Source organism: Apteryx rowi, unplaced genomic scaffold (genome assembly GCF_003343035.1).
Source record: "Apteryx rowi isolate R43461 unplaced genomic scaffold, aptRow1 scaffold_76, whole genome shotgun sequence".
NCBI lineage: Eukaryota > Metazoa > Chordata > Aves > Apterygiformes > Apterygidae > Apteryx > Apteryx rowi.
In genome coordinates this window covers 1,267,921-1,288,727 of record NW_020451049.1, presented here as the reverse complement: position 1 = coordinate 1,288,727, position 20,807 = coordinate 1,267,921, and the positions used below count along the sequence as shown (strand labels likewise).

General features: G+C 39.2%; 1 protein-coding gene across 1 annotated transcript; it reads left to right on the top strand.

Moving 5' to 3' along the window:
- Nucleotides 1–1,323: 1,323 nt before the first annotated feature.
- RNF175 (ring finger protein 175) lies at nt 1,324–20,098 on the top strand. The gene is made up of 9 exons (XM_026088248.1): nt 1,324–1,362; nt 4,802–4,836; nt 7,007–7,148; nt 14,535–14,689; nt 15,524–15,631; nt 17,280–17,400; nt 18,005–18,138; nt 18,893–19,012; nt 19,715–20,098. Exons 1-9 carry the CDS (start codon nt 1,324–1,326, stop codon nt 19,833–19,835), a joined length of 975 nt encoding a protein of 324 aa, XP_025944033.1. The 3' UTR covers nt 19,836–20,098.
- Nucleotides 20,099–20,807: the final 709 nt, after the last annotated feature.

Below are 20,807 nucleotides of genomic sequence, written 5' to 3'. Positions count from 1 at the left end.
AAGGGACCTCTGGAGATCATCTAGTCCAACCCTCCTGCTCAAGCAGGGTCACCTAGAGCACGTTGCACAGGATCGCGTCCAGGCAGGTTTTGAATATCTCCAGAGAAGAAGACTCCACAACCTCTCTGGGCAACCTGTTCCAGTGCTCAGTCACCAGCTCAGTGAAGAAGTTTTTCCTCATGTTCAGATGGAACTGTCTGTGTTTCTGTTTTCAGTATGAACATACATACTTAGTCATATCTCTTTTTCCCCCGTCGCATTTGCGCTGAGCAGCTCCTGCGCTTGAGTTCGCCCCTCCGCTGACACCTCGGCCCCRGCTCCACGCTTCGCTGCCCAGCGCAGCTGTCGGCTCTGCGTTCAATCTGCCATTGCTCTGAGAGATCCTGAGCGGTTCACCACACTCGAGAAGACCGAGCAACCCAAGGGAAATCCTATACGCCAGTTCCACGACACAGCTTGTCAAACGCATGGAGCGAACGCAACAGAAAGAAAAACAGAAGACGTGTATTTCCTCCCTCATACTTGAGCTATGCAACGGGTTTGGTGACACTTGCTGTGTACCTCCTGCTGAGTTTGACGGAGGTCCCTGGCGTTGTCGTGGACAGAGCAGGGCCTTTCCTCGTCCCCGCAGTCAGGGGCCCGACAGCACCGGGCAGCACCAGTCACTTGCGTCCACAGGCCCACATGGAAAAGGTGTTATTCATCGTGGCTGCGCGGAGGTTCTTCCCCTTCTCCAGAGGACGGGCTGGTGTAGTTTCAGGAACCCCTGCAGCGGCCTTGTTCCCACTGTGCTGGCTGAAACGCAGGCCGCGACAGTGGCGCGTGGTCTGCGCATCCCGAGCGGCACATTCCAGCAAAAGGCAGCTCGCACCGCAGAGCTGGCCACACTGCAGGCTCCCTCGAAGCCCTTTTCCCCTCAGAGCTCACCATCTCTCTCTGGCACGTCAGAGCATGGAGTCAGTGGAAAAGAAACCTCCTTCAAAGATTATGTACATTACTGTTGAGTCCCAAACTGGCAAGAGCAACAACAGTGAACGTTTGAAAAAAAAAAATTACAAAAGCCAAAAGCTTAAAACTTGAGTTTGGCGTGTGTTTTGTACAACTTCTTCATGACTAGGGCAGGGGGGAATCACCTTGAACGAAGGGGCAGTTTGGCGAGCCACCCCGAGGCTGCCAGGCACAGCGGCTGCGGCGGGGCAGCGCCCGGCCACGCTTCACCGAGCCCTTCCCGCCGGGCCCCTTCGCGGCGGCACCGCCAAATGGCGGCTCGCCAGCGCCGCCGTCCGCCGCCGCCGCCGCCGCCCCTCCCGCCGGGCCACCGCCATGGCCGCGGCGCGGGAGCTGGATGCGCCGCAGAGGCAGGTAGCGGCGGGGGCGGTTGGCGAGGGGGACGAGCGTGTGAGAGGGGCTGGCTGTGCCGGGTGGGGGGAGGGCGCGAGAGCGGCTGGTGGCGGCGGTTGGCGGCGCGCGGCAGCGCCGTGGAAGGCAGCCATTTCAGCCGCGGCACCCTGCGGGAGGGCTCAGGCCGCGGCGCACAATACCTCTGCGCAGAAAAGGGGGGGGATAAAAACACAAGGCTGTAAACAAACCCCCGACCCCCTGCCCCGGGGGACAGGGGCGTCCGCTCTTCCCAGTCTCTCAGTCATGCAGACTGTGGGAATTAAAGTGCACATCGTGACATCTACTTGTCCACTCTGAAGTTCTTGTTCTACCCCAGTACAAATAAGCTGRGATTTACCTGGACTGGGACAAGAATATAGTGCTTCCACTCAGATAAAAAGCCGTTCTGCCCATTCTTTTAAGCCAAGATTATTTTCTTGCTCAGCATTGTCCAGTTTTAAGTGGATAACATTAGCTTACTTCATTAGCAAGTACTTTTTACCCAACAGCCAAGACAGAGGCCTTGGCTGGACAAACGGCATCTAATCTTTATCCCCTTCTGCTGCTGACGGATGCTGCCTTTAGAAAGCAGTTTTGCATTTATAGCAAAAACTTTTTTTGCCTGGTACTAGTTTGTCATTACTGAGGAGACAGTGACAAAGGAATGGTCATTCCAGCTGCCACACTATTCACTGATGCTGCTATCATCCACTCCACATGGATGTCACAGTCCTTAGCTGGATAAGAAACCTTAAATTGTCCTTCTCCTAGGGGCCAAGTACAGCTTTCAGATACCTTAGTCTGTCCACACATTAAAACAGCCCTTTACTGTATTCTCCAGTTGCCAGCTTTCACAATACTCTGCCTTGCTGCCATGCCGCATGGCACTCCCCCACCCCTGATCTGTGCCTCATGTACCCATACTTCACAGCCAGCACTACTCTGCACCTGGCATCCCACTGATGCACAGCACTGCTCTGTGCGCAGTGCCCCCATCCTGCCATGTAGTATCTGCCTGTACTTGAGAGTATTTCTCCATCAAAATACTGCACTGTGATTCCTCACATAAATCACTTTGTTCTTCATGCTCCCAGTCCCTGTGCCACAAACTGCACCACCAGATACCAGCATCTCAAGGCGCTTTCCTTACTCGCTCATGTGCGGTACTTCCCCCTTTGGGCAAACTTCTTCCTGGCTGCTTTGTTGGGACAACCTTCACCTGCTGCTCCAGTCATCGCTTCACGCAGCACAGCCCCGTAATACAGGGCAGCCTTGATCACCTAGCCATCACTGCCTCCTTAGGGGAGGAGAGGAGCAATTAGAGATTCAAGAGGGAAGAAAGTCTGGAGATACAAGGATTCATTTGGCTGTGAGCTATCTAAAATAAAGTTAAATCCTCTATTTAGCCTGTGGACTGTAACTGTATTTTTTAACCACTGCCATGTCCAAAATTCTGACACAGATGAGCTGACACTTAAAGAAAGGTGTCTATTGGTATGTGTTGAAGAAATTTAGTACTTTGCCTGAGTTCTTCCCCACTTTAAGAAATGGGGAATAAGTATGTTAGCAGAGTACAATGAAATACTAGCAAGTGATCTGCCTTCTTTGAAATAAAATTGTTTAAAGTCCCACTATCCTTCCCCGTAAGTGGGCCATAGCTTGCTACTGAGTCAAAATGTTACCTTGTGCAATGTTGAGAAATCTGAGATCTTAAAGATCCCAAACACATTTCTAATCTTCTTGTATAGTGACAACAAATCAAGCTTGATTAGCAAGATAGGAATCCATTTTCAGGATTTGAAAGTTATCAGTTACTTAGCTGCTAAACAAATATAAAAAATACAAAAAAATAGCAGTGTCAATTCAAACACTTTTCTAGTTTGAGCTATTTACTGTAATTGTTACAGTTTAGCTTGGTTTTGCTAACTTCTTACGAGATAGAAGTTTACAGATGTGTTGTTCAGTACTTTTATAACAGTACCTTAGCATATATACAAACCACAAAATCAGGTCTCAGTTTTAAAGCTTTTGCTGGTTAAGACTAGAACAAAGCCTTTACTTGACTTTGCAAAGGTGTAATGAAGATATTTTCTTTCTTCATCTTATTCCCTTATAAGAATGAGGTCATTCTCATGTCCTGCACAGATGAGAGAGCAGGAGCCAATTACCTCATACCTCTTTCTGTCAGAAAGTAGTGCAAAAGAAACTGAAGAAGCAGTTTTGGGCTTCTACATGCATTTGAAGTTTCTGCTAGGCGCAGCTTTATCTTTTGGTACTTAAAAAGTTCCAAAAATTTACTCTTTTCTCTAGGTGGATGATGCCTCAGATTCACAGTTCTTCCCTTAGATGGGTACAAAGTACTGCACTTGCTTAAGGCAGATTCTAAAGTTATATCCCTCAGTACTTGAAGATAGATGCAAGGACACATTACCCATAGGGCCAAGACGGAAATGGCAAAGACTAACATCAAGTGACATCTTGACACTTACTCCAGCAATATTAACAAGATTAAATTACACATTATAACATTCCAAATGAAAAACAGTTAAAATTTATGAAAACGGGGGAAAAATATATCCCCTTGAGTCTTAGAATTTTCATGGAAGATTTGAAAGTTTTATATTCAGAATCAGAAGAGTTTGAAGGAAAAACAAAACATAAAGGAACGGCATCTTTGATGATGAACTTTCTAGATAGAACAGTTCGAAACAAAAAGTGCCTGCTGCATTATATTAACTTGACACTTCATTGAGTACTCCTGCATTTCTCTCCTTTTTTTTTTTTTTTTTTGGTGTGACCAATGTCACAGACTTCACAGTGCACCAATACAGCTGCCTAATTAGGGTAGCTACAAGGTTAGACCTCTGTATTGATGTGGGGGATACATTTAGTTTAAACATCAGCTTACTAGTTTTGTTACAGTTACTTTGTCCCTATGGATTGAAGAAAAAGAGTATTCATTACCACAGGAGGCCCAGAGAGGTGGTGGAATCTCCATCCATGGAGATACTCATCATTCAGCTGCATATGGCCCTGAGCAACCTGATGCAACTTAAACTGGCCCTGTTTTGCAGGAGGTTAAACCAGATAATTGCCAAAGGTTCCTTCCAACTTCAGTTAAACTATAACAATAAAAACTTAAAGTATATTATAGTCTACACTGCTCAGTCATCCTAAGAGAATTCATTAACTATACTGTCTCTAAATAGTAGAAATTGAAATGCTGCTATCATGGTCCTGATTAAAAAACAAAAAAGTTCCTAAGCAGCTTCCAGGAAAGAGGAACAGAGGAAACTTAAAAAATAGTAGAGTATGTGTCCACATCCAGCAGCTTACATGGTGAAAGGTGTGGTGAGGGTTAAAAGAAGAAAACCCACATGGTTGTTGCTCGCCATGAAGTTATATGTTTTGTGTGTTTCAGGTGAATGATTTATTGTCAACAGAACAACAGTGGAAGTAAGTTAATTTACATATTGCTAGCAAATGTTTTGATAAATGAGTTGTACATTTAATGGTGATACCAGAAACTTTTAACATTTATTCACAGAATAGTTAGTAAAGAATTTTGTTTTGAAAAGTTTTACTGGAACTTTTTATTCTATCAGTTTAATCAGTTCCCCAGCAAAACAAAATAGCAAACAGCTTTATAGCTATTGTTACAGAGATTGCAGTTGTAGTATAATGTTTTTCTTTAGGTACAATAAATATAATGCTTCCTCTCCATGCAAGTCTGATATAAAGAAACAGTCTGTTAACCATGATTTTAATTTCTACTGGGGGGGGGGGAAATTGTTGTCTCACTGTTCCCTCCTTCCCATTCCTCATAATGGACTTTAATTATGCTATTTTAAGCTATATATGTACATAACACTGAATATAGCTTCCCACCCTTAGCTTGGAGGGCCGTCCCCCCAGTGTGCCTGTAGCAAGACCAGCTCCAATGCATTGCCCATAAGGGGGCACCCTAAGAGCAGAGCACTTGATTTCGGCATGGAAGACACCAAATACATCACATTTATGTGCTACTTCAAAATACTTAATGCAAAGTAGAGTGATTCTTCTGTTCTATGAGTTACATAGATTGAAGTATGTGCCTGTAGTGTAAAAAAAAAAAAAAAAAGTTTTTGTTGCGTGACCGCAAGCTACCAATTGCACCTCAACAATTACATTTAACAACTAGTTCTTCTCTTTCTGAAGGTTACATCTCCAACTGCTGTTTTTGCATGGAAGCATGAAAGACATTTGGATTTCTAGAATATCCACTGTATTCTTGGCTTGATGTCCATTTAGATTTATGGAAAACCAAATAATAAAGAGGTGTATTTCAAGCTTGTATTGAGAGATGGGAGCTGTAAAGAAAGAATAAACTCAGTGGTACTTAAAGCTGAGATGATGACATACTTGGCACTGCTGTCAATACCTACTCCAGTTCTATAACATCTGAGATAAACAGCAATCAAGTAACCATTTCTTTTTAATTGGAAGAAAGCATGACAACTGTTGTACTTTTGCCTCTGAAGAGCTACATTATTGGAATGGGAAACAGGAACAGATTTTAAACCTATATTCAGATTTTTGCAAAGTTGAAAGTTTTAATTGGGTTCAGAGTTTGGCTAACATAGGATAACAAGTACTGGCAGTGAAGAGTAGATTCAGGCACTTACAGTTCCTTGCTCAAATCTGGATCCAGACTGGTTTACGTTCAGGCTATGTCTGAACAGAGCAGCTGGTGCACATCAGCCGGCATAATACAGGGTCTTGATCTGCAAGTTGTCCAGGACAGAGATCAACCAGAACATGCTGCAGCTCCCACCCAGCCCATATGTGGAGTGCTTCTTCCCATAGGAAGAGCACGGAAAGGGAAGGGAGACAGTGGATGCCTTTGTCTTACTTCAGTGTCATTTCAGAACACATTTGGGGCATAGTCAGATCTATAGCAGCTGGGAGATGCCGTTGAGTTCTGACATTTAGGCATGGCTATGAAAGCTCCACATCAGAGCAAAACCAACATCCAGGTTCATTTGAGTTAAGCTCAGACCAAGATCTCAAGATGCTTACTACAGGGACATGAGACCCTAACACAGAAATTTACTCAGCTTTAGCTATGAAGGAGAACGATTTGCAGCTGCAGATCTATTCCCTTCTTTCTTGGTGGCTCAGGGAAACTCTCATTAACTGTAGAGGGAAGACAGATATCAGTTACAACCCTCACTTTATAGGGAAAGAAGCTGAAACAGTGTGTGAGCTCCCTTTAGAGTTTGCATTTAGCTTGAACTAAAAGAGTGTACAGAGCTCAGATCTGAGAATCTGAAACTTTTCCTTAAAATTTACAGGAATTGTATGTTTGTGGCTACTCAGTTCAGGACTGAGTAACTAGGGAAAAAAATAATCAAAAAGAGGTATCCTTTTCTGCTCATGAATTTACTTCACATTTCCTTTTCAGGATAACAGTTCCAGTTATRAAGACCAAGTACTCTTGTCTAATTTGTTACTTGGTGCCTTCATGCATAACACTAGCACATTTCCTTGCAAATAACCTCTCATCCATAGGCTTACTGTCACCTCTAGGTTCAATAAAGCAATCCAAACTTATTTTTTTTAAACTGTGTGCATATTTTCTTTTCAGATTCCAGCATCAGAAGATGCATGCAAAGCACCATGGCCATGAATCAATGCATACGGAGATGATTCTTATTCTCGTTGCAGCCTTGATTGTTGCCCAGATTGTACTTGTTCAGTGGAAGCAAAGACACTGTCGGTCATACAATGTGAGTAGCTTTTCAGAAAGACTGCAGTTTTAGAGCTGTGGTGGTTTAAGATATCCATCTTTCCCAAGCAACTGTTGGCAATCATGACATACTCTTAAGTATTTACATCTGGCAAGACAACTGTGCATCCATGGAGAGCAGCCATCCATGGTTCTTGATCAGGTGGAGAATGGCTTTTATGTGGGTAGAAAAAACAACTTCTGTTTTGTTTTCTATGTATATATACTGATGCTGCAGTCAACCTTTGATGGGAAAGCCTTTAGGAAAAAGCTTTGAGTTTTCAAAAACTGTCATATAATGGACTAGGTAGGAACACAGCCATTACCATTATCTAGCTGAAGTAGTATTACAGAGAAGGTTTATTGATGAATAGGGGCCTTGGATTCTCTCAAGTTACTCATGCACATACTTAACTAGAGAGAAAGCTTGTCTTGTGGTTAAAGTGCTAAAACTGGGGCTTACTCAGTTCCTTTCACTGCCACACACTTCTCTGTGAACCTGAGAGAACTAGAAAGATCTCTAGAACTAGAAAGAACCTGACCTCCGCCCCTGTACTCCCTATTCAATAGCTGGAAAAAGTCAGGCACCTCAAAGGGCCTCTCCATCCCTCATATTAATTTTTTTCCCCTGTAGCACAAATTACTGTTTACTGGGTCAAAGGAAGAGAAGAACTGTACTAGGGAAAGGAAGAGGTAGAAATGAGCATCATCTTGCACTCATAACACAGCCCTTGAAAGGGAATGAGTTTTATGTAAACATAAAAAAAAGAAAATACTTGGGGATGAATGGGGATTACACAGATACTTCAGACAGGCGGAATTTGAAGCACACAAGTAGTTTCTCATCTTTTCCCCTCTTCATGAGTTGATGAGTGCCCTAAGCCATCTGTAGTTTGAAATACAGACTTTTGCTGTTCAGGAGTTCAGTTAAAGTGCCATCAATAACTGTCCCAAGCAATGCTTGATTCCCTGTTTACCCAGACTAAAGGATTTTAAGTTGAGTTGATTCAAAATCCTTGATTTCTAAAGAGGCTGTTAAACATAGAAGGGAGAATGAAACCTTAATACAATTTACATAAACTGTTTTGATAAGGGCTATAAAGACAGCCTGATCTATGACTGCTTTAGCACAAAATTGTAATAGGTTATGAATCAGACTCTTCAACTATACTTTACAGAGTCTGGAATGGTGATGAAATGTTAGTAATGGCAACATATATAGAAGTGAAGAGTCTAATGAAATCACAGGTAGTGTAAGCCATTGAGAAGTTTGACCTCATGTCAATAACTTTTACAAACACACAGGACCCTAATCCCGAGCATGTATAGCACCTGAGCATGTATAATCACATGTGATACTATTTTACCTTGATGTTTTCTTTAGCTTCTCATCTAGACCAGTTCTGCTATACCATTTAATCACTTTGTGTTCATTGTAGCATCTCGGCCAAATTTAGTTTGGAGCTTTTCATGCATTTCTTTTGTATCAGTCTTTGCATTATTGATTTCAACAGACATTAAGCATAAAGAACAGAATACAAATAACTGAAGTCACTGGGAATGTCCTTATTTTCCATTAAAAATAGTTTTCATGAGACTGGTGCCTAATCAGTGCCAGTACACACATGAATTCTAAACATGCACACAACAATGAGCAGCTGGGAAGGCCCTGTCTGCTTGTGAAAGTCAGTGGTAGTCTGAGAAAAATGCAGTCTGCGTTGCTTTTTCACTGCTCTCCTTTACAGTACTTTAAAGCTAGTTACTGTATACTACATCTATTTTCCCAAGTCAAAACCTCCAACAGTCTGCCACTTATTACAATCATGTAATTGTGCAACTTTGACTTCAGCAACTGCAGCTTCATTCCCAACTATTAGTTTACAGGAGCCTCTCAAACTTGCAAAATTGCATAACCATTACAAAAAAAACCAAACCAAAACAAAACAAAAAAACTTTTAAATGCAGGTAGGCTAATTTAGGGAGGCTCCCATACAACTAGAAGCATTATAAGATTTTGATAAAACCTTCTGAGGACATTTTTGTTTTTGTAGTACATTTTAAAATAAGCAGAACTTAACACCTGCATCAGAAAAACGTTGGGACTATGTTTTAAGTACCGAAGCATAGCTCTGTGGTGGCAGTGAGGCCTCCTACCCCAATAATAAAGGAAGTGAAGCAGAGCCTTTTTCAGTAAAAATAGTAGCACCAGAAGTTGAAGTTAACTTTGTACTGAGTTTTGGCAGTTCTGCTTCATGTTCTGTTTAGTCATGAGAGTAATTTATTCTCACACCTATTACATATATTTATGAAACTGCTTTTACAAGAAAGTGCTACTCATAGTGGGTCTCTACCAGTAGATGGTTCATTGCATTTATTCCATATTAGGTAACTTAACAGAGTATTTCATTAAAACAATGTATGAGTTTGTATATTAAGTTGTAACTGCCCTCATGTTTCATATCCAGAAACTTGTGTATATATATATATATATATATATTTTTTTTTAATATACCCACTGTTGTTCTCATCACATTAGCTTGCTTTCTTGAAAGCATTTTGTACAGCAGTGTCAAAATTCTGAACTTCTACAGGTATAGTAAGTGCCAAAATCTATACTTCGAAGACTAGCACCATACATCGAAGCCACTATATATACTTTTAAGACCATCATACTTTGAAGACTAACAAATAGGACAAACATTAAGATATGAAATTGAATAATTAGTGAGATCCTTACACAAGTTGGGTGAAAAAGTAACTAGCATACATTGCTGCATCAGATAAGGAAACCCTCTGATTTAGAAGCAGAGGCAGTAAATGTGGTCTCATTTATTACTTAAGCAACTTGGCTAATGCATACAGGAAATTGTCCATTTGACATTAAAATAAACCCAATAAAAAAAATCTACTGCTTCACCAAGTACAGGCAGGTCTAGACTGCTGCATTACAGCTCTTCCAGGTGGCAGTTATTACGTGTGCATTCATGTGCATATCGCTTTCATTTGACTTGGTGGGAAACAAGTAAATCAAAATTAGAAAAACAACCACATACTCACTAAAGAGGAAAAAGCCCTCTACTTTTGTTTGCTTACATGTTTCTCTTACTTGCCATCCAGTTTTTGACCACTCAGTTTATGCCTTTATAGTTCACATACAGGTTATGCACAATGGCATCTAGTACCGAAGAGAAAGAACCATTTTTTTTGCTGTTTGTGACAACATGCTTGCTTCTTTAGGAGCAAAGGAGAAGGGAAGTCAAGGAGTGAGGGCACATTGCCTTCCATGAGGGGCAGACCCAGGGCTCCTTTTCTCTGAGCAGAAACTGCTTCCTTTTCTGTTTTCTTTTCCAGGAGGTTAAGAAAACAAGTAGCCAGCTTTGCACTGCATATCATGACATGGAAGGCAGCATCAGCTGGCAAACCTTTCTGTCTGATTTTTTGCATTCACTATGGATGTTTGCATATATAGGTCCCTTCTCTGGATACTCATGGTATTCTTAGACATAGCAAGACCACAGAGAGAATTGCACAATCCTGGTAGTAGAAATATAGCAAAGGACTGCAGGGATTGACTCCCTCCCTTCCTAAAGTGCTTTGTAAACATGAAAAAAAAAAAGAAGTTAGATTTCTTTTTAAAGGAAAAAGGAAATGAAGGCCAAAGGGAGCATAAAATCAGCCCTGAAAGGGCATTCATTAACTTGTCCAAAAAGAACAAAAATAAAAAGCAGCAACTACTTACTAGATACAAGAGCAACAGCCTGCAGCTTCCAAAAGAGCCTTATCCAGGCTCATCGAGAATGTAAAATGCCTCCTGATGAAAGAAAGGCATAGTGGGAAAAAGTCTCCTATTTCAAAGAGGCAAGAGCATAAGTTGCAACAGAGCAACCAAAACTCAGCTGTGGGTAATTTTGGCAAGAGGGAAGAGGTTGTCCTTCACCAGATGGCCAGGTATAAAGTAACAGGGATGTGACTGGGGAAGGGGAAGGGAAAAAAGGTGGTTTTGCTAGTAAGGCTTGGTTTGGAATAAAATGTTTGTAGGCTGCTCTGACAATTGTGTTTTTTCTTCTAGATGGTAGTTGGTAGTGAACTCCCATAAGATGGGGAAGCAGACTGGAAAAAATCATAATTTCTCAATCACTTTTGAGAATTTTGTTGTTTGAGATTTTCAAAAACAATTATGGAGTCTGTGCCCTTCTGATCCACACTGTAAAAACTTGACTTTTAATAAGTTTGAGTCTGGGTTCAGATAACATTCTTGTTTCTCCATTCACTCAGGAATTTTAGACTTCTCTAATTTGAAAAGGTGGAGGCAATTATGTGCTTGCAACCATGTTGTATGCTCTAGGATGTGAGGTGGCGACCAGGAACACTGGTCAGAAGATTACAGTCCTTGAGAAATGTATCTTGCCCTGTCTAACTCTACCCTACTCTGTCCGTTTTTCTCAACATAAAAGCAAGTGGTAGAGCCTAGCATGTCAAATGAGGGAAGGAAGGAAAGAGCTTATTAGTGTTCTGATTCTGCATTTTCCTAAAGGAAATTTTGACTATCAGGCACTCAACTGATTCTTATAATGCAATTTGCTTTCTGTTGGAAGTTGTCCATTGATTGAAATTGAATAAATATGATATACGTGGACAAAATTGTTCTCCCCTGGCATAATAGAAATCTTAAAATGTATAAGATAGAGAGGCAGATTTGTCATGGTCTCAGAACAATTTCAAACACAAAAGCCCTACTTCTGGTCCTAAAGGCGGTTGCCCATTTTACTGATTATACATCTTGTATCATATGACAGTCATGTAATGAGAATTTACTTTGGAATATAGTTGAAAAATGAAAAGCAGTGTACTTACGACAGCATTGATTTCTATACCTAAGTAATGAGGCTAAACTTGAAAATAAGGTCATTTGATTTACTTAATATAGAAATCTCTGCCAATTTCCAGTGTACTATCAAGTATAAACATATTAATTTAAAACTAAAAAATCCCACATAGCTGATTTATTATTGCTTTCATGCATATGTTTTTGAGTATTTAAATATGTCTACATCAAAAGAAACTAGACTTTTAGAAAGCCAGTTAGCTTGTGTTGCCAAGTTAAGAAGTTCTGGTAAGGTCAGTCTGTCACAATAGATCTAATTATTACACAGTTATTTTCTTTATGTATGCAGTTTTCACCACATGCTATAAGATGGAAAGGATAGTAGAGTAATGCTGTTCTGCTGAATTTGCTTATGATATGCATTTTTATTCATGCAGATTAGGGAGAACATTATGAGTGAGGCAGAGTACAGATGTAAATTTTTCAGTTGGTGCTTGTATGACCTGTTTAATCTGCATAATTAGAAAATGGGAAAGTTGTCTATGACACTGATGCTGACTTCACTTCTAGGTCTTTTCGAGCTCATTTAAAGCGCGGTAATGAGAAAAACATTTTACCTTTGGGCAGCAATCTGATTTGTCAGGAAATTCCTCTTGCTATGATGGGTGGATGAGGAAAATTTGGAATAATATGACCCAGATGTTAAAGCTTCCATTTAGCAGCAATGCAGATGTGTTATTTTATGCAATTGTCCAGATGGTGACCTTCCAGTATTAATAATAAATCAATAATATTGGGCTGTTCATCTCTATGACTAGTTTCATATCTTTGTCCTCATTTACATGTCAAAATATTCATACATTTCATGTAGAGGCTATTAGTATTAAAACTAACAGTCTGACAGACTTAAAAATCAATAAGGTATTTTTAGCCAATTACTGCAAATAATATATACCAATTGATCTGTTTGTAGAATTCCCTGAGAGAAGGTTGTGATACCATTTCAAAATTAATTAGGACTTCATTTTGCAGCTTGCATCATAACAAAGCTCAGTTATAGATTTGTATTAGAAAGTAGCTACCTTGCCAAAGATAAATGCCCATCCAGTTATGGTTCTACCTCTTAAATTTAGACTCTACTTTCAGCCTATTAAAAACAAAAACAACCCCCTCCCCCCAAATATGTAAGTATAGTGGAAAGGGATCATGTTGGACAGTAAGAAGGCAGGCAACAGGGAGCCTGTGGCAGCCTTGGGTAAGGTAGCCCTTAAAGCTGGGGGTGAAGGATGGAGAAATGTGTACCAATGATGTGATCTAATGATGGTGTATGGCTATCTTTAACATGTGCTTATTTCTTTTAATTTATTCAAACTGATATTGTGAAATATCAGTTTTCACAACAGTTGCATGCTTTCTGACTTTTCAGAGGTTTTTTTTTTTTTTTTTCCCCAGCAGTTACATAGTTTTCTTAGGTGAAGAGGAAGAATCCAGTCCTGCTTCAATTGAAATCTATGACAAAATTCTCATAGGTTTCACTGGGAGTAATAGTCATTCCTTCAGAATTTTATTTTGGGGTTTAGAAAATAGATTCATCTTCCACAGAAATAACTTCTTCATCTAGATAGATTATTGTTTTCATTTGCTTTAAAAAAAAATCCCTGCAAAATGTAGGTAAACTATAAATCCATCTCCCCTCAGATTTTTTTTTTCTTCATTTTTAGTCGCCTTATTGCAAAGACACAGGAGCTAACTATACAAATGCATATTAAAGTCATTCTTGCTTTATCTTAGTCACCATCGGGCTTCTACAACCCCAAATCCATGGTTAATTAATGTGAGTCATGAACAGAACTGACATTACAAGGCTTTTGACTACTCAGTGGATTTCAAATGTTTGCTTATTGCAAAAGATGTGAAATAGAATATTTCATTACTATAGGCAAACTGAAAAGGAGACTTGAGCAAATATGCATCATTAAGTTTGATATCATTTAATTTACAAAAAAGATTTAGAAGTTTAAGCAACAGCATTTCACTGTGCTGTAGAAAGGGTTTTTAAGAAAATTTTCAGTAGCATAGTCATGTAACTGAGCTCAGTCCCAAATTAAAGCAGCCAAATGTTATGCCTTTCTCTGAAGGTTACTTAGAGCAGCTCTGAGGCTTATAGGCCAAACTGCCTCCACTGATTTCAGAAAAGTTGCTCTGAAAGTTTTAGTACTGCAGTCACCTCCATTTGTAACTTGATTTAGAAAGTAAACCTGAATGGTTGATTCAGTAGAATTACATCAATAAACAGTTTACCTTTTGAAGATAAGGTGTGTGAGTCTGATGAGCTGTATCTCAGTGTTGTAACCAGTTTCCTAGAACTGGAATTACTCGCTATTTACCGGGTGTAAGACAGACTTAAATCATTATTCTAGGACCAAAGGCCCTACTGTGTCCGATGCTGTACAAGTTACATTTTTTGTACAAGTTTTACAGTTTGGCAATCAAAAATAATCATGTAAAATGGAATTCTAGGATGGCATTACTTTGAAATGGCTGTCTCAATTTTGCCAACAGTTAGTCACACTGCTGCAGATGTGGGTTGTTCCTCTTTATTTCACCATCAAACTTTACTGGTGGAGATTTCTGTCCGTGTGGGGAATGTTCTCGGTTATTACCAGTTACATCATTTTCAGAGCAACCTGCAAGCCTCTCTCGGGAAGAACACCACGGTATGTCATTTTGGTTGGGTTGGGTTGGGTTGGGTTTCTTAAAGAAAATCTGGAGGTGGAGAAGGGCAAATAAGAATACCCTTGTAACAAAATTTATCAGATTACAAAAAGGGCCAGTAGCAGTTGAATTTAAAGAAATCCTATTACTGCAGTGTGAATTATAAATACCACTAAACCAGTGTTTATCAGATGTGACATGCAAATGAAAAAGAATTAAAATTAAGTTTATTCCATCCATTCTGTCTTGTTTTTTCAGTCTGCACACTCTTACCAATAACAGTCATCCCAGGTGTTCTTGAGCCTGGAGAGGAATATATATTGAATAGTCTGAATTTATTTCTTAAAGCTATCTCTGTTCACCTACAGAGGCCTATATTCTTCTTTCTCCAGTCTTCTGAAACTACACTTCTCCATCCTGTGTTCTCAATGATGATTATTAATAGTTCAGAGATTGCTTCTGCTAACTTTTAAGTATTTTAGGTAAATTTCATCAGTGATCTACTGACTTGAATATATCTAACTTACTTCAGTTGTCTTTTACCTGTTGCCCTGTTCTGGCCTGCGTCCCCTCCTCCAGAATTCCTGGGTGTTAGTTTTAATTATGTTAGCAACCTATTCACAGTTAACGTTTCTTGTGAAGACTGAAGCAAAACGATACAAAAGTTAACATTCCACTTTCCTCTGTATTATACATTTTTATTCACCTTTAAATAAGGGCAAAATATACAAGTTTAAAACTGCTTTATGCAAATATTTCAGTAGAAGCTATGTATGTAATTGGCATTTGGTGACAGTCTGCAACATACCCAAGGCTTCTTTTTCTCTTATCCACAGGTTGGTATACAAGTGGTTCCTTCTGATCTATAAATTGACTTATGCAATTGGAATTGTGGGTTATTTAGCCATAATGTTTACCATGTTCAGATTGAATTTATTCTTTAGGTAGGTATTTTTAGAAAAAATGGGATTTGGCTCTGTTATGATTTCCTTTTCTGTAGATTTCTCTTTGCTTGCAATGAAATTGCTCCACTGAAGCTTGATCTCTTCTGCACCTGCTTCAACATATAAAATCTGCTTTAGGTTGTGTAGTTATAGGTTCTATTCTTGATTTTTATTTTTGAATAGTTGGTCTGAAATTTCATGTTTAGTAACTTTACAACTTGTATTTGTGGTGTGAAGAGAGAAGGAGGAAAACCTTAAACTTCATACAGTCAGTGTGTTCATTCATTTAATCCCTTAATTTAACTAACTGCTGAATAAATCTTCAGTGCTTCATCTACATTCCTGAAGGAGATGATACATACAAAAACTGAAGGTAAAGGATAAAAATAGATAAGCACAGTCACATCAAAAACACATTACAATTCTTTCTGATAATTATGATTTCCCGCTTTGTAAATCTGTCATGTTGCTAGGGAGTTCTCTTTTTATTTTAACTGTTGCCAAAAGCTATCCAGATGATTCTAGATCTGCCCTCTTAATACAGCTAGAATTTTTGTCTGAGTAGAATTTGAATTTTTTTTTTCCACGTTTGTCCAGGATTTCTGGCTGACTAGCAGTCCAGTCAGAGCTACTGTGCTGGAACTCTGTTTGAGGCACCATACGACCAGAAATTCCAGACATTCCTCAAGAGCACGTAGATCAACTACACAATGCATCTGCTGTAAGTCCAACACTTCTTGGAGGTATTGGAGATACTTACTGCACGTATGTAAATCCGTTATTCCTTTAAGTGTCAGATTTATTGCCCATACATTGTATAGTTGATTCACCCAAAAGTACATAGCTCTGTTGGAAAATTCCTAGCAGAAATTTAACAGCCTTGTGTTACCAATGCTGTAAGCTTTATTCTACTGAGGTAATTTGTTTAACCAGCTATCTTCTCCCACCAGTGTATTTTAAAAAGATAATTGCAAAATTTGCCAGCTCTGTTTTAAAGGCTGTTACTTTGTGCCCTGCTGCAACAGAAGTTACAAGCCCTTTTTGATATCACCTACGAAACTCCAGTTTTATGAGTATTCAGTAGCCAGGTTGCAATCTCCCAAAGCCTATAACACGGTCTCAGATAGGTGACAATAAATAGTAGCATTTTTGCAGGCTCTGCCCTATATATATATATATTTTTATTTTTTTTTAATACTGCTTGCTGCAATTTAGCAAATATTTTTTCCTGAGGAACTTGTATTCAGGAGAATAGCGAGCACTTTCAGCTACAGAAGCTTACCATTTCTTTAAAAGGGATCTTACCTCTTAAGATCTGTTTGATCTTGTTGCTCCTGCAAAGCAATTGTTCTGTATGCTAAGGCTCTTGGCAAAGTCCCTATCTATATGAAAATGTGTCAGCTTGTCTGTAACAGAGTTCAGTAGCTGTGGCTCCAAAAGCAGTCTATAGCCTGCTTTCAACATTGCTTGCCTTCAAACATATTGATACTTCAAGCGTGAAAGTGTCTGCTGCAAAAAAAATTAAAACTAGACCTCCTGTTGGAAGGAAGCAAGAGCTAACTGGAGTAAAAATCTTGTTGTAATTTTATTCTGGCATTTCTGGGCAAGAACACACTCACCCAAGTTTTCTTTTGTGGTTTTATGACAGAATCAAGACTGAAGACTCTATGGATTTTGGTGTGATACTCCTTTTTTATGGACTGTACTATGGAGTGATGGGAAGAGGCTTTGCAGAGATTTGTTCTGACTACATGGCTTCCACCATTGGTGTAAGTGCTGGGCATCATCATTTTGAATACTATTTGCAAGGACTGGAAGTGAGCTCTTGAGTTGCTTGTGTCTCTGAGCTCCCAAGAATAAGGTCTGCTAGATACACTTGTGGTAAACTGACCTTACTTTTCCTTAAAGAAAGCTGTTCTTGTCCCTTATACAAACTGCTGAACCCTAGTTTTGAGCTTCTGACAAACAGGCTAGTCCCCATGTACAAGAGACTATAAAATTCTCCTATTGCCATAGGGAGACATGCTGCTTACTTCCCCAAAGTCTGTGAAAGTCTTATTGTCTCTCTCTTTTCATAGTTCTTAATCTTCCCTTTCCAAATAAGGTGACTATCTCAACACAATTATGTTGTGTGTCTCAGTTACTTAAAATCAAGGACACAGTTGCTGACCTTCTTTCATCAACAGTAAGATTGTAACTGTCTCTTAGTAACTCTGTGCATCTTGACACTAGTGAAATAAGATGACTGTAGCCATTTTCATGCTGTCCTTATCTTTGATGTCATTTAAATGGTGTTTGTGTATGCTTGACTCTAAGCAAATATTATTTTGTTATTGTTTGTCCTCTTTTTTCCTATAAACTTGATCTTGACAGTTTTACAACATCAGTGGCATACCAACAAGAAACTTGTCCAGTGACATCTGTGCAGTCTGTGGGCAGAAAATATTTGTGGATGTAAATGAAGAAGGGATCATTGAAAATACCTACCAGCTGTCCTGTAATCATGTGTATCCTTTTCATGTAATTATGGAACTGTTGTTTTCTCTTCTTTTCTGCTGCATTAACAATAATAATAACAGCAATAAATATCAAGAGAGAAGGAACAAAAAACAGATTCAGAAACAGCATAGCACAAAAGTAAAAATAGGAGTATGAAATATGTTTCAGTTCTGTGGCACAACCTGAGTCCACACAGCTTTCTGACAGACAATGTAAGAACAGCCATTACCCTACTATTCCATGCCTAAATCTGCCTCCCAGGTACTTTGTGTTCAGCCTCTCTGGGTGTGCCTAGCAGTATATTAAACCACCCCATGCTAACCCATGCAGGCTAACCCACTGGTCAGGTCTGATAATTTAAGATTCTGCAGAGGGTTCCCTCTGGCTGTTCGTAGTAGTGTTTCGTGGGTAGTTTTAAGAGCAGGCGTAGAACTCTTCTCCAAAGGTAGCGTATACCTAGCCTAAAGCCTGGCCCAGTGTCTGATACTGAGGGGTACCAAACAACTAAGCATTTTGTGGTTCAGAAACCAAAAGGAAAGGTAGAGCATATGTTCTGTAGCATTGTTATTAATCATTCTCTTCTGCAGTTCATAAAAGTCTCCTGACTTCTTGCATGCTGGAAAATATGGATATTGGTGGCAGATGGCAGTAGCCATAATCAGTTGTTAAAATTATCTGTTGATGATTTGACTAGGCTTGCAGATATATGCACTGCTCCTTGTTTATATTTGAAAGATTCCTTAATAATACGCTTGATAACAGGTTTCATGAATTCTGCATTCGTGGTTGGTGCATTGTTGGCAAGAAACAGACTTGCCCATACTGCAATGAGAAAGTTGATTTGAAGAGGATACTAAGTAACCCATATCCTTTCCTTAACAAGTGTGCATTTGATTTGGATTTTCTAAACTGTAGCCTGATTACTTGTTAAATCTTGTTTTGATCTGCAGTGGAGGGATGAGATGCCCACATTAAATAAATGGAAAAACAATTAGTATTAAGGAACTATTGTATTTAGGGAAGATAACAGTTCTGTTTGACTTTATCTTATCTGAGACCCCAAGCAAATAAATATATATATATATATTTTTTTTCCCCTTAACTTTAGGACATCCAGAAATCATTTATATAATGAGAGGAACATTTTAAAGAATATAAATCACAGTTTTAGAAAGATGCTATGCAGTGGCATTTGCTCTTTAATATACTTACAGGATTGGTATAGTCCACTTTCAGAACAAGTGCTGATTTTTCCCTTTCCTCTTACTAGTTGGTAAACCACTTTTTTACTTCCAACTTCTGTAGCAAACAGAAGAATAGTCTGAGATTTGCTGCTGCATCTGCAGAAACCTGCTTGAGTTGAAGCAAAATTTGGCTTCCTTCTGTAAGTAAGTTTTATTTTAATAATATGCCATGGACATGTTTAAATTTAACCTTATCCCTACAAAAAAGGAATTAAGAAGAGTTGAAAAGAAAGCATTTCAWAACTTTAAGCCTATACTTTTTCTTTGATTCTAGCTAAGAAAAAACCCAAGATTTACCAAGTGTTAAACTGTATCTCCAGTTTCCTTAACAGCAGATTAGGTGGGAATGTACACATGTATTGTATGGGCGACTTTTGGATTGGCTCCGCTATCTGGTGGCTTGGCAACCAGTTGTTATAGGTATAGTCCAAGGCATTAATTACTCACTGGGTCTAGAATAGGACTCAGATTATTAATGAGAATGCGAAGTGTGGGATATTTACCTGTGTACAATAATATGCATATTCTGTACTTAATTTTAAAAGACTATGGAAGATAGTAGTTGGTTGAACACTGGTGTGCTATCCATCCTTTTGTCGGGGAGTGCCTCTTTTTATGTTAATAGCAAGACTATATTACTTGTACAGCATGATATTAAAGCATTTTTTATTTTCTCAAAGTGAAAATTAAAAGAGATTGCTGCCTTCAGTAGGAAAATTGTGCTAAAAAAAAAGAGGACTTATTTTCTTATTATGTATATCTCTTAAAAATTAAGGAAAAGAAAGTGCCAATATTTAAAGTTTGTTTCATTATTAAATATATTTGTAGTGCCTAATAGTTGAAATTCTGACTACAGAAAGCTGAATAGCAGATGAGAATTTTAGGTCAGATAATGGCTTTGGATACAGCAAATTCTAAAACATGGCACCCAGATAGTTTGATCATTTGGTTAATGTAAGGTAATTTTATTCCCAAATTCAGCCAAACTAGCATAAGGTTATCATTAGCTTTTTTTCCCCCTCACTTCTTTCTAGAACTGCTGTATTATCACTCATACATCTTCCAATACCCACTTATAAAAAGCTGTAACCAAAGCAATGTGTATGGTGTGCTTGGTAGCCAGATGCACCTGCCTGTGGAGAGAAGGGCACCTGAGACTTTGGCAAAGATTTTGTGTTGCAGTGCCAGTTGGAAGCATGTATCTGTTGATAGAGAAAGTGTTGTACTGTCCAATTGATTTTGTGCTGTGAAGGGAGTACAGTGTGCAAAAAATTTCTCTTTTGCATTTTACTCCCATGCTTTTTCAGGTTTTGAGTTAGCGAGTTATGGCCTGGCTCGATCTTAATCGTCACAAACTGAATTTTGTTATGTACATATTTGCACTGTAATTTTCCTAGTCCAGTTAGAAATGTATATGAGTAGGAAGAGTAGGA